Here is a 14,894-nt window from a genome sequence, read left to right on the forward strand (position 1 = left end):
ATTTGTTCTTCAAACTAACCTTCATTTGCACAATGTTCAATAGCTTTCTTAATTTTTCCAATCCACACTTTCTTATCCTTTTGAGTTGGAAATTTTATTTCGTACATTTCGGGTTCTTTGGGATTTGAGGATATCAAATAAACAATGCGATTGTCTTGACCAGCTTTGTCTCTTACTAGAAGTTTTTGAAGTGACAAAATTCCAGACTGCAAAACAATAAACTTTTATAAGATAAATCTCAAAGTTTTTATGCTAAATCTACAATAAAATTTTAATTTCCCCAAAAATAAACAATTTAAATAATAATATATATTGAAAGACTTAATGAACAAAATAAATCAATAGAACATGTATAAAATCAACTGTAATCTTATACATTATATTGCAAAAAGTGATTGGATCCCTCTGCTAAACATGAAAAATTCAAATATGTCACATATTTCAGGTGACATATTTGCAGGATAAAATGCCTGGATCATAATCAGTTATTCTGAGAGTAGTACTGTATGACATCATTCAGACTGAAATCTGTGTGACATCACACAATGCTGCTGACAGGCTTCCAGAAAAGGGTCATCATCAGATGTCATATGTATGAGTTTGACAGATTTATTCTTATTCATCCAAAATCAACTGGCCATTCATAATATGCAAATGGAAGTAGTGTGGTAACTAACAATCAGTCAAGATCGTATCAACTAAGAAAACTGTCGTCTAGAAATCAAAGGGTGCCGAAGAGGACGATGCAACAAAACACTTCTTATCAATGTGTAATATCCAGAAAGAGTGGCAAGCAACCAACGAAGTCACTGAATATGTTTAAACATTGCATACAAAGATCATCTCATAGAGATTCATGGACAAAGTGCTGCTCATAAGTCATTGATCACCAAAAATAACAAACCAGTAAGGAAAATAGCATAAAACTGGTATGTAGAACAATGGAATGGGTTCTCTAAATAAATCCAGATTATGACTTTTCCACTCAGGTGGACATATTTGAGTCTGGCATTTACTTGGACAAATATCTCTTTCCTAAGTATGTAGTTCCTACTGTGAAACTTAGCAGAGGAAGTGTCATTGTATGAGGTGGTTTTTATTAGTATGGCTTGGGACAACTGGTTGTGATGAAAGGTAGAACGGATGCCAGTCAGTGCCTATCAAGTCGTTCTGGACAATCGGATGCTTCCAATTTGAACATTTTGGAACAAATACTTGTTATTTTCTAGATAGTAATGCAAATTAACATGTTGCCTGGTCCACATTACACTACTATTAATAAGATAATGTGCAATGGATGAATTTGTCTGCCCAAAGCCATGATCTGAACCCAAACTGAGCACCAGTGAGAAAAACTTAAACAGAGAATTTGGGCTGGGCCATCACTGCCTACATCAACAGATAATCTAACCAAAGAATTACTGTAAGAATGGCAGCTAATTCAAATCGCTATGCTCCAAAACCTAGTGGAGAATAAGACAAACAGCATGCATTATAAGTGCAAAAGGTAGTTCCATGTGACATGTTACTAACATTCTTGACAATAAAGCTTTTGTTTTGATGTATGGTGTCTAATCACTTTTTGCAACATAGTGTATAAAATTTGTTTTACTCAAAAAAATTTGTGTCCATGTAAATAGATATTCCTTAACCTGTTTATACCAGATGAGCAAGCAAATGTAAAAACTGCAAGAAGTAGCATAAAGGATTTGGCAATGCTCTGAGTCAGAATTGAAGACATTGTGAGCCAACCATACTTGTCAAGTCACTGGTTCGTGTCACTGCCTGAATTGTATCACAGCATTACCAAAATTTCTTGTGATACTTTTCACAAATTCTATTTTAATTTTATCACTCTGAATAACATTTTAATCATACCAGTTTTAAAATAGACTTCATCAATTTATAACTTATTCTGAAAAATTACTTATACTAATTATAATATTAAAGCATTTTAATTTAAATTAATACAAAGTAGATAGTAAAGTTCTTATATACTGATGTGTGAATGACTCACAAAATACAAAAAACGGTAACGAATGCAGCACAAAGACAGAGGAAAACAAGAAACCGAATGTGCTTGATGCGCAAGGAATTATTTCACGCTTTCTATTCACGCTATTCACATATGTAGGGTGCCTCTTTGTACTAATTGGTCATGCTCTATGACTTTGATATTGATTTTTTGCCCATATCATAATTTGGACTTTGCATAACTCAGACAAATTGTTTTGAAAAGTACCATACAGTAATTTTAAATTTCCTGACAATAAAAAAATTATAATTAATGAGTAATTATAATACAATTGTAATTAACAAGTGTTTATATCTGGAAGTCTTTGTTATACCATACATTATATGACTGCAGTCAGTAATCTGCCAAAGACCAAACATTATAATGTACTGTCATTAATTTTTTATAGCTCATTTCCTGTAATAATAAATTCAACAGTATAACCTAGTAAAGCTCATTAAAACTTCCATATACAGCTGATCATAACAAATTACTGTGCCATATATCCATCTCATTTTATGCATTGTCAGAGAAAACATCCTGCTAATTCAGACAACCTTCATTTCCTATTAGTCTGAATTAGCCAGGGTTTACTGTACTTAATTTTTTACATATTAAATTTAATAAATTGTTACAATTTTCATTATTATGCCTTTCTAATTTTAAAAATATATAGAGTTAACAAACCTTATTGTCTATGGAAGCAAAGCAATACTTTTGATTGTTCTCTTGTAGAAAAAGCATCACATCAGAAAGTAAAACTCCAATAACTTCTACAATGAGGGAAAATGTACTTTTAAAGAAATATTGCAAAAGTAAATTAATATAAATATAAAAAAATTATATCATTTCGAAAATTTACAAAATACTTCTTTCTAAATTTATTTTTATTAATCTGTAGCTAGCATCACTTTTAGTCATATATTCATTAATCATTGAAAATAATAAATTTCATTAGTCTTATCTATTTTTACCTGACGTTTTTCCATTCGATTTTCCACTCAGTCTCCAAGAGAGAGGACCTTCGTGAACTAACTTCCGATTGTTTGAAAACAGATCCGATTTCTATAAATAATTTACGCAAAATTACAAAACTGCAAAACAAATAACCAAGTTTTAAATAATTAACTCACTCTAAATTTTTTTCCTTTATAGAAAGCTGTGGACTTTGCATCCACTTTATTATAAATTTCTAACAATCTCTGTTCTTTGTCCTTTTCGGCTACTTGAGCATCGACGTGATGTATTATTTCCTGTAAAAAATACATCCCTTAGATAAAGTAATTGAAATTGAATAATGAAAATTTTGCATCTTGGCATTACAAATCTATGTTATTGCCATCTCTAAACAAACAAATATATATATATATATTTAATTATTATAAAATGATTTGAAATTAAAAAGTGTCTAACAATGTATTTGTTAAAAGTCTGATCTAATTTTTACAGTGTCTTTGAAAACCTGTTTTATAAACAAACATTTAAAAAATTATAATTTAAATTGTATTTATCTGATAAAAATTTGATTTTTTTTGTTTGCTTTATTAATATGTATTAACAGAACATTCTATCACATAGAATTATTTAGATTTTTTAAAACTTTCTGCCTGGTGGGTACTAGAGGGACCGGAACCAGACATTTCTGAATGGACCATCCCCAAAAAATACCAGAGGTTTTACCTGCTCTGAGAGACCTCTGAATTCTATCTGAGGTCTCTCAGAGCAGTAAGCTGCCACCTTAATAACTTGGCCATCTGCCCTATGAATTATTTAGATTCAGAGTTTAATGTAATTTATGCTATTTTTTTTCTTTGTTATATCTTTAAATAAAATTCAGAGAACTCAAAACCATTTGAGATTTTCTGTTTTAGCAATTGTAATAAAACTTTCTAAGATATCCAATATTAATATTATGACAAAATTATAACATTTCATTATTTCAGTAAACGTTAATAAAGAATTTTAAAACCAAAATACCCTAAATCGATTTCTAAGAATTTATATTTTACAAAACTTAAAACAAATTTGAAAATGCAAGTAATATCGTCATAAGACACGACAAGACAATTTACAGAAATGGAATTGGATGAACAACAATAAGAAATTCATTCAAACTTCTCAAATGGTCAATTGTATCAAATGAGCAAGTCAAATATTCAATAGTCATTAACTTCTTTTCTAATATTTAATTTGTAGCCAAAAAAACAAATTCATATATCAGTCATGTCTGTTTGGTTAAATACTGTGTTTCATCTAAACATTTTTGAATTGTTCTGTAGGAGTGCAATAGTCTACTTAAAGGACAAACTTAAAATTATAGGAAATTCTCATTAATTTGAACTTGGATAGTTTAAAATCCTGTTAGTGTATAACTGTATAACCATACTATCTGTTCTGGCAGAAAATATAGAGAGTTACACATTAGGGAATTCAATTAGTTTGAAATTTGAAGTGAAAATTCTGTCTGAACCATGATATGCATGTTAAGTTGTTTGTTTATAATGAAGGTGTCACTTTACCCACGGACTATCCTTTTTTTCTCTCATCTCGTAAAATAAGGCTGGTTTTCAGGATGGCAAGATAGGGCTATGAGTAGCTGACTGAGATACTTGTAGGGATCTAGACTAATACAATTGGGTGACTTACTATTTACTATATTTTAGGCCATTTTAAAAATAATTGGTGCAACATTTCGAAGAATTCCGCTTTATTTTTTATAAGACATATCTGGCAACTTGTGAAGTTCTCATCACACGTGCTGTTTACCTACACATTTACATTTTTATTACTGTGTTGGGTTTAGTGAGTTATACTCAGTTTACACCAGTGGCCGTGTACTATGCCTGACCAGAATCAAGGAATAGTAGTAGAAAACAAAAATTAAATAAATGTGTATGTCTGTATTCAGGAATTTCCTAACAATATGGTACATATTCAATATTGTGGCCTTCTGTAGTGTGATTTATGTATTTCTTTTCAATTGTAATGTTCCCAGGCTTTTGTGTAGTGTGTGTGGTATCACACCTGTAAGGAGAGAACAACAGGTACAATAAGTACCCTATTCATCCTCCACAGATGCCTTATTACCTGGGCGAGTTCTGTGTACTTGCTAATTTTTCCAGTAAATGTATTTTGTGCATTGTGAGTGTTTGGAATGGATATGTCTGTGGCCGTCGGCCATAATAATATACTTATATTTGTTAATTTTAGTTAGTCTTAGTCTTTCCTTTGTTTCTTTGTCTTCTCTTTTCCTAAACTTTCAAAGACCGTTATTGCCTTGGGGTGGAATGAGCGGTTCTAAGAATCGGAACACGGAACAATAGAAGGTGCGGCCGGGTGAATAGCGCCCGAATATAGATCACTTTTGGACGAGACACGGAGGAGATCAGACGTGTGAGGAGCTCGAAAAGAAGTTGATCGAGATAGAAGTTCGAGGCCGTCCAGACAGGGACCGAGTAAGAGAACGTAAGTCTCAAATAACGATATAGAGGAGAGAATCCGAAAGACGGAAATCGATAACAGAACCGAGACCATCCCCAAAGTGCGTATCGTCCTGAAAATAGAAAAATCCCGGGTGAAGAAACTTTTCAATTCTCATTTCTTCCCACTTTCCTATCTCCCTCATTTTTCCTTTAGTATTAAGTTAGATTTAAGTTAGAATTAAGTTAGGTTAGTTACGCGTTTTTCCCCAAAATTTTATTGTCGCGCGATCGGGGAACGGTCACTTCGTGCCTTGTTTGGTACCAGGAGTTTTGTGAAAGCCGCGCCGAATCTAAGGGTTTTATGTAACCAGTTGGGATTCCTGATAAAACTTATTTGTACAAAGTGAAATAAAGGGACTTTGAACGTCTGTATAATTGTTGTAGAGTCTTTCTGTACTTTCGTTCGCGGACCGTACGGTACCACTTGTATGTACACCACATGTCTATAATGTATGTGATTTTATTGTGTTTGTCGATGAGTGTGATGTCTAGTCTGTTGTGGAAAATTGTTTTATCTGTGATTATGGCTCTGTCGTAGTACATTTTGTGCGTGTTGTTTTCCAGTACTGTCTGTGGAATGTATTTGTAGTATGGTTCGTGGATGTCTAATAATTTGTGTTTCTTTGCAAGTTCTTGGTATATTATATTTACTACTTGATTCTGTCTATGTAAATAATCTGTCTGTACCAAGAGCTTGCAACCAGAAGTAATGTGTCATGTAGTTTCTGGCATGATGTGACATTTTGTGCATGCATCATTTGTGAGTGTTGTATCTTTGAGTATGTGTTTTCTGTAGTTTTTAGTATTTATGATCCTGCGGCAACCAGTAACTTGTCACAGACTTGACAGATGGCGCCATTCCTCTAGAGGCCCCCATAGCCTCGTACACGAGAACTCGATTATTCCCGTGGTATTCTGGGATACCAGTTTTTGTCGGAAGTTAGTAGCTAGAGCACGTGTAGCTCTAACGTGTACTGTACTTGTACCGATTGTTCATGAATAAATATTGTTAGTGTTTAAAAGGTAGTTGTGGACTTCACAAGAATCTTTTTACCGCATCCCGAAAAACACAAGTTTTAGTAATGATCGAAATGGATGGGTGAGGGACTAGCCATTTCTTCTGATTCCACATGCGGCCCTCCATTACCCTCAACCCAATCCTTTATGGCAATCATGAATCCTTCCATCTCCTCAAAGAGGCACCCCCAAGCTAACCAGCTGTTTTACGTAGTTTTGTCAACAAAATCCTGGGCCAGGTCATAGGGATGCCTGCCGTGGAGTGCCATTCGAGCCCACGATTGCTTAATGGTGTCTATGCTTTTTATATGTTGTGTCTTGTCCATATCATGTGAGTGTAAGTTGAATGGTGTGTTATTTGAGTCTGCTAGAGTTACTGCTTTATGTAACTGTGATGTTTCTTGTTTTTTATAGAAAAACTCTTGTAGTGTCTGTATTTGTTTGTAGTAAAGGTTAAGTATGTCAATCAGACCATGTCCGCCATCTTTATATGGAAGGATTAATCTTTCTGTGACAGATTTAGGATGATGTTGTTTATGCTTAGTGAGTGTTGTTCTTGTTTTCCTTTGGAGCTGCTCAAGATCTCTGTGAGTCCAATGTAAAACTCCAAAAGAATAAGTGAGTACTGGAACAACATATGAGTTTATTGCTTTAACTGTGTTCTGAGAATAGCATTTAACCTACTTTGTTATTCTTTAATTAATCTTTGCTTTATTTGTGCATGTTCTGTTAGTTTGGCCTGTTGGAATCCTAAATACTTGTAGAACTCGCCCTCTTCCATGGATTCAATAACGTCTCCATTTCCAAGTGCAAAATCTTCTTTCTTCAGGACTCGTTTTTCTATGTGAAGTGTTTTGCATTTGTCTAGGCCAAACTCCATTTGTATGTCCTTGGTGTATGAATGTGTAATTTGTAGCAGTTGATGAAGTTGTTTTTGTGTGGATGCATGAAATTTTATGTCGTCCATGTACATGAGATGTGACAGTGTAAACTGTGTTGTTTTTTCATGTCTGATATTGTAACCATATTGCATGTTGTTTAAACTGTTGGATAATGAATTCAAGGCTTGGTAGAACCAGAAAGAACTCAAGGAATCTCCTTGAAAAATTCCTCACCTAATGAATATTTGGTTTGTTTGTATGGAAATTTATATGTTTGTTTGAATCCTGAGATGTAGTGTTGTTCTTCAGTGCTGCATAACATTTTGGAAGAATGCAATGAGTGATGGAGTGAACTAATGAGAATTTCCTGTATTAGTAATTTAATTTGTCTTCCTACTGTTTACATTTTTATGTGTTGAAATTATTCTTAAGTCTTCTTATAATTAGTAGAGAAGCTAAATTTTTGAATGTTTAAAGTGAGCATAAAATTGCTTTGGAGTTCTCCAAAGCAATTTTATGCTCATTTTCAACAATCTAAAAGAGAACCAAAAGCAATCAAGTAACACTAATTTTTGAAGTACAGAACTGTTATGTTAATGCAGAGCTAATAATTGAGATAGATTTAAATAGAAAAAATATATATCAGCATTTTTTTCCATAAATAAAATATTAACAACTTTTACCCAAATGCAAATTAAAGTAACACTTTTTACTTTCAAAAAATTTTCAAACATATTATATAAAATAAAATAACTAAAATTACACACCTTTATTAAATTTAGCGCCTGAGTCAATTCGTCAAATTCCTTTTTATTGTCTAAAAAATTAAAAACTTAAATTTTAACGGCCAAAAATAACGTTCTACGTTATGTTTTTTAATTTAACGTAACTTAAATAAAAGTAGATATTTTTAACATATTTAAATATATAAATTAAAATTAATATTTGTCATACCCTTAGTCAATTTTATTAAATTTTCTATAACGAGAGGATATTTCGTAATCCGCTGGGTGACTAGAAGAATGCATTCGGGAATCGATCTGCCTCTAAAAGTGGGCTTTAACTTGTATCTCTGAAACAATTTTTAGAAATAAATAATTTAGTATTTTTTTATTTAAGCAGAATACATAATATTTTTTAAATAAGTTTTATCAACAAGTAATAATAAATAAATATATATTTTATTACTTTATTATTAAGATACAATATAAAATTAAAATTTAATTTGCATTTCAGTATATTTGATTATATACCTTTATAAAATTCTGAAATTTTCTATCCGATTTCGAGATGTCTTTATATAGAGATAATGCATCTTTATGTTGACTGCAAAAATGGCCGTAAGCAGATTTCATCTGCTCTGCCATTTCTCCTTGAAACTAATAAGGAAAAACAATCTTAATATTCAATTTGTAATGTTTTGAAAAATATATAATAAAAAATTTCATTAACATAAGAACAAAATATTACAGACTTTTAAAAATATTAAATTATTTAACTTGATGTAAAAATTTCCAAGTACCTGCTGAATCAAAATATCGCCGATATTTTCGATAATGCATCCTTTTTGTTGCCTCTCCTTTAGTTTGTATAAAAAGTTTAAATGAACGTCTAGTAATTCTTCTATACTGGGAAGAATGCGTTCGACTAAGTCTTTGCTCATGTTGAGTTCCTTGATCATGCCGGATGCATAAATCTAAGAAGGAAAGAAAGGTAAATTGAAAGTCAATTAGTAATAATAACATACTATATAAGCATATCATTAATATTTAACTTAATCACTAAACATAATCTTTATTATTAGTCAAATACCCTTTTTAAAGCAAATTTATTTGTTTTAGATATATTAAAGAACAAAAATTATAAATTCCAAGTTATAAAACTGGATTAAATAATTTAAAATATTTAATTTACTGGATTCCTTTTTAAACAGCTTGAAAGAAATGATATACAGAAGACTTTCAATTACTCAAAATGAAAGAAACAGAGAAAAATTTTCAGGTTAATGAAATTTCCAGCTATAGAAACTATTATTATTTTAATAAAACTGTAAATATCACAATACAAACAATACAGTTAGACTTAAAGTTATAAATTCGACAATTAAAACCAATGGGATCGGCACATTCAATCAACTACTAAAAACAAAAAATTATTTTCAGTTAAAAGCAAGTAAAACAATACTCGATCTACTTCCGACTTCGAGGACCTTATGGGTCACAAAATGGCAAACAAATGACAGGAAACAAACTAAACTATCATTACCAATGCTTTTATTTTATCCAAACGCATTTCACCTCTCTAGTAGGCCTCATCAGTGGATACCTTTGTTTGTTTCCCGTCATTTGTTTGCCATTTTGACCTGTAAGGTCCTCGAAGTCGGAAGTAGATCGAGTATTGTTTTACTTGCTTTTAACTGAAAATAATTTTTTGTTTTTAGTAGTTGATAGACTTAAAGTGTTAATTAAAAAAAAATATATATATATATATATAAAGCTAAAAATTGTATATATACAATTCCGGGCTTTGTTAATCACTTGCATTGCATATAGCAGGTTCACTCTAAACTCACGTGAGCCATCTTCAATAACATCTTTTGTATAATAAGCTTTCTGTATTGTAATTTAAACTTTTGCATGATTCCCTGATCTAAATGTTGCAATATCTAGAGGTTATATTTGATGATGATAATTAAACTGTTCAACTAGCATTCAGAATGGAAATCACCAAATGTGTACTGTAATTATTGATAAAAAGAATATTTTTCTGTTTTTGGCAATTGTGAGGTCCCAGACAGGTCCAAACTGTCATGAAATCTGTGAAAATCGGCTAATTTAGAGAAAAATTTAATTGTTTAAAAAAGGCAAAGAAAAAAACGTTTGTAGTCCAACACCTTTTGTTTATATCAGAATGTGATGCAGAAACCATAAATCGTAGAAGGAATCTCATTCTATGATCGGCAAGAGATTGGATTCGGCTTCAATTGTGACCTTTCTTGAACTCCACGTAGGAGTCTCATTACACTTAGTAATGAGGGACCAGCCACTCTGAAAGCGTGAATGAGGGAGGATGAGCAATTGGAATAAATGAAAGAAAGAATGGAGATTGATATAATTCCTGACAATCAAAGACACCTCGCACTCAGTTAGTTAAATGTTCTAATTAACCAAGACGACATATATCAATGTGTAAAATACAGTTTTTCATCAATTGTGCCAACCTGTAACCTGTGCCACTACAGACTCAAACCGTGTTGCCAACACCACAAACAGAGTCTCCCCACCTGCCTTTACGGACTTGTCGACGCCACTGCCCCAGGGCCACCTTTGATTGGCGATCAAGGAACGACGTTCAATTGCCCGGGACATCTGAACCGCCGATTGTTCTAGAACAAACTACCTTTGTATTGTGTAAGTTACTCTTATGTTAAAATAAATGGTTTTATGTTAAACACTTGTCATCATTGTCTCTGCTGCTGCCACCCACATATGAAAAGCCCCAAGACCATTACTGATGCAGAATTAATTGATTCTCCCCTGTAAGTCAGCTTACTTACATCATGCAGGTGTCAAACTTTTTCTGCCAGTTAGAAAAAACCTTGATGTCATCCATGCTTTCATAACCACTGCATATTGTATAGGTAATCTTGACATTGCAGAAGCTTTGAGGCTTTATAGATTTTTCAATTAATAATGATGACAGTTTTTCATTATCTGTCATGTTTGTTCTAAAAACAAGTTACACTTTCTTTCTTTTTTTTATTACCTTCATCACATGAATTGCTTTTGAACTCCATTGTTTTGTCCAAAAGCCATTTAAAAAATAAGTTCATTTCACGTGTCAAAAACATCATTCTGGCTATGGTTCTATACAATTTCTGGTAAACTTTTCAAGCACTTTCAGCAATCTCCTATCACACTTCTATACTTTCACTATAGATTTCGTTGAAAAAACTGTTCCATGCCTCTTTTTAAATTTATCCAGCCACCTGCTGCTTCCTTTGAATCCAGAATGTCCAAATGAAAACCATAGCTTTGGTTTTGTCATCCCTGACAAGAGTAACTTTGTTCAGTTGCATCCAACAAACAGTACGATGTAGTTCAATTTTCAGTTTGATTGATGGTTTGATGAGTCACAGATTGTGTGACAAATCAAAAAAGTTAACATCTATATTAGTGTGTCCCTTATTTTCCAAATTGAAAAATAAAGAAACATCGAAGAGAAAGTAAGCACAGTAGTGTTTCTAATCTTGTAATTAAATGTTACAGACTACTACTATATCAAAAACTTAATAAACTGTTATATTTCTTAGTTATTGGTTTTACTGTTGCTTAATATCCTCCATGTCAATCATTCCCCATATTCAGGTTTTGCACTCAAGTTGGCACGGGTTAATGTCATCCTATTGAGGTGAAACTTCATATTTGAGTAATTCTGACAAAATGTAAAAATTCAGGGACTGAACAAAAACATTTTGACAAAAAAATATTTCATCAAAATAAGGGACACTCTAATCTACCTGTTTTTATGACCATTGGAATAAGATGTCAAATTCCATGATTGTCACTCTCTCTCTTTTCTTTTATTTTCTACACAAAACATTTTAAAATGAATTTTAGTGAGAGATTCATACCCTGTCCAGAGTTTCATTTCACAACATGCAATTCAAACTTTACAATAAAATTTATACAGTATGAATGTTTAGTTCCAAATATGGAGATACATATAGATGAACTTATAAAACTGATTGGCCAATAATACAGTAAGTTGTCAAATCACAGATGTACTCATTACTTCAATTGCAAAACATTGTTAAAATTTTCAATTTTATGTTGTACAATTATAAGTGTAGTTCTATACAATAGCAATCTTCAACTTTGTGATATCATTCAGCCCCTTAAAAACACAATGTAAGCACAGAAAATATGTTAGACACAAAATGAAGTCTGTAAATCTTAAATTTCAAGTCAGCAAAATGTAATCTCAAAATTATTTTGACAAAGTTATAGAAATACACTCAAAATAAAATTCTGGTTATCAAGAATTTCAAGTTAAGGAAGTTTAGGTTATCTCGTAAACTCAACAGTGACGATTGGATTCAAAGTGTAATTATTTTACCGAATAAAGCATTTGTAAATTGATTTGCAGGCACTCACAAAATTCTCGAATGTTTTCAGGGTGAAATTTTAGGATAAGAATATGCACAGTTGTTCACAATTGAAAAGACAATTTTACAAAATTCTACAGGCTGTTGATCTTGTTGATTTGTATTTTTGGTCTAATTAGTTACTACAGTAATAGTATTACTCTAAATATTAATAACAATTAGAAGGACTTTTAGAATAAACATGAATCACTCAAATAATAAATACATGCAAGTTTCCCAGAAATTAGCATTTCAAATTTCTTGTTTTTTCATCACTTTTACTTTTAGTAATTAGAATAACAAAAAGAATGAAATAATCTTTTAAGTTGCAAAATTCTTGATACTGTACCATAAAAATACAAATTCACCCCTCTTTTTTAGGTAGTAAAATGTTTTATTACACATAAAAACTTTCTCGACTTCTTTAGTCAAGTTACGGTTACGAAAATGCTTTAAATGGAGAGTCAAATCAAATAATGTTTTAGAATGAATTTTATATCTGTATTGGCCTTGTAAGATTACACTTCTTTCTAAAAATTTCTTTAATGATATAATGAAATTGTTTAAAATAAATTGTTGCTTTTTCTTGTGTTTAACTACACGTAGAGCAGAAAATAGTCAAAGAAGATTTTTAACCATTCAAAACCAAGTGGAAAGTTGTACTCGAATAAACACTGATGAAAAAATTAATTTAAAATCACTAAAGTTCAAAATTCTAAAAATACTCTTTATTTGACTTCTTTCTGTAGACTTACAGACACTGAAGGAATCGTGTCTGTTATTCGGGAGTAGTCACAACTATAAAGCTAATAAATGTACGTAAGATAGAAACTAGATGATAATCTAAATATACATTACTGAAAGTTCTAAATTGTGGAAGCAAAAGATTATATATATATATATATAAATGATAGAAGACCTAGAAATAAAATAAAAACTATTCTTAAAACAAAGGGGAAAAAATGGCTATATAATTTCTAAAATGTCAAAATATCTTATAGTACAATGTTTTTAAATAATTTTATTATATAAAAATTAAAAACTATTATAATTTGTTATAGCAAAAATAATACCTTTTGCATTATCTTTAATGTTATACAATGGTTTTTCTCTGTAAGAATTAGTTCTAGAAAAATAAATATTGTTAAGTTAAAGATAATAAAAATATAACCTTTAATTATGATTAATTTGATATATTGATTATCTATCAAAAAATTACTACATTATTTTCTTACCATAAATTCCTTCTTGCCTTTTGATTTCTTTATCTTTCAATTTTTTCAAAATCTGTAAAAATAATTAAATGAGACATACTTATCCAAGTTTCATTGTTCTTTTGAATTTATTTTTAAAAATTCAAAAAATATTAATTACAATTCTTTTCTTAACTAATTTTTACGTAATGCCTACTTTTTTATCGATTGTCGTACTCCACGACTCCGATTCTTCGTCCATAACTATATGTTGCGGATCGTCGTCTAAATCACTGATTTCTTGTGCACCTAAACGATAGTCGGTTTAATCGTTGTATAAAACTATTTCATTAAATTTCAAAAATAATGAATATTTAATAACTTTTCAATTCACCTTCGTCTAGAGATTCCATGGAAGCCGAATTAACATCTGTGATACTACAAAACACGTCAAATAGAATTTTAAAATGAACCGTAATTGTTTTATTTTTATACTATTTTCTTAAACGTAAATCAAAACTCACTTGCTAGAACACGTATCTTCGATCGGTTCGCATTCTTTTTCTTCCGAAATAACTTTGCTACACGAAAAGTATTAAATCAGAAATCTTTCGTAGTTAAACAAAATGGTAAACAAACATTTAACAACCATGCAAATAAATTAAAATGATTTGATATGTCTATAGTTTTTATCTAAATCATTATATAGCAACTAAAAAACAAAACGATAATTAAACGTGATAAAAATCTAAACACGCCATGCACATGCCTCAGGCATCAAAAGTATAATACCGTTCGAGAACTGTGCTTAGAAAGAGAGAAACCCCACTTACTTGACCCCTAATTTTGTGGCCACCCGCCGCCACTGGGAGTAACCACTAGGAGTGTAAGGTCTACGCAGTGCACTGGGAAAACAAGACAGCAAATAGAACCAAAATTGCTCTGATCATGCAATTTGTGGTATATGATATAAAAATGCAAATAAATAATAGTAATCTACTAATAAAATGTACCGCATTAAGGTATTTGTTACGAAACGTAATTAATTTGCCATGACAATAACTACCAATTGATTTACTGTCAGAAAGTGAAAGTTAAGTTTAAAAATTGGCTACTAAGATAATGCAACAATAACACTGTTCATTAACTACTGATATCTAC

General features: G+C 31.2%; 1 protein-coding gene across 1 annotated transcript in view; it reads right to left on the reverse strand.

Moving 5' to 3' along the window:
- The window catches only part of cyst (rho guanine nucleotide exchange factor 18 cysts), a 218,426-nt gene that overhangs the window by 19,653 nt on the left and 183,879 nt on the right, over positions 1-14,894 (reverse strand). Inside the window, 14 exon segments of the mRNA XM_067275154.1 lie at positions 20-206; positions 2,702-2,787; positions 2,989-3,079; positions 3,148-3,267; positions 8,162-8,211; positions 8,349-8,466; positions 8,648-8,773; positions 8,917-9,090; positions 13,614-13,666; positions 13,776-13,827; positions 13,951-14,042; positions 14,128-14,171; positions 14,258-14,314; positions 14,567-14,638. Coding sequence (XP_067131255.1) covers positions 20-206; positions 2,702-2,787; positions 2,989-3,079; positions 3,148-3,267; positions 8,162-8,211; positions 8,349-8,466; positions 8,648-8,773; positions 8,917-9,090; positions 13,614-13,666; positions 13,776-13,827; positions 13,951-14,042; positions 14,128-14,171; positions 14,258-14,314; positions 14,567-14,638 — 1,322 coding nt within the window.

Source organism: Centruroides vittatus, unplaced genomic scaffold, assembly GCF_030686945.1.
Source record: "Centruroides vittatus isolate TY-2023 unplaced genomic scaffold, ASM3068694v2 contig_596, whole genome shotgun sequence".
In the NCBI taxonomy this organism is placed as follows: Eukaryota; Metazoa; Arthropoda; class Arachnida; order Scorpiones; family Buthidae; genus Centruroides; species Centruroides vittatus.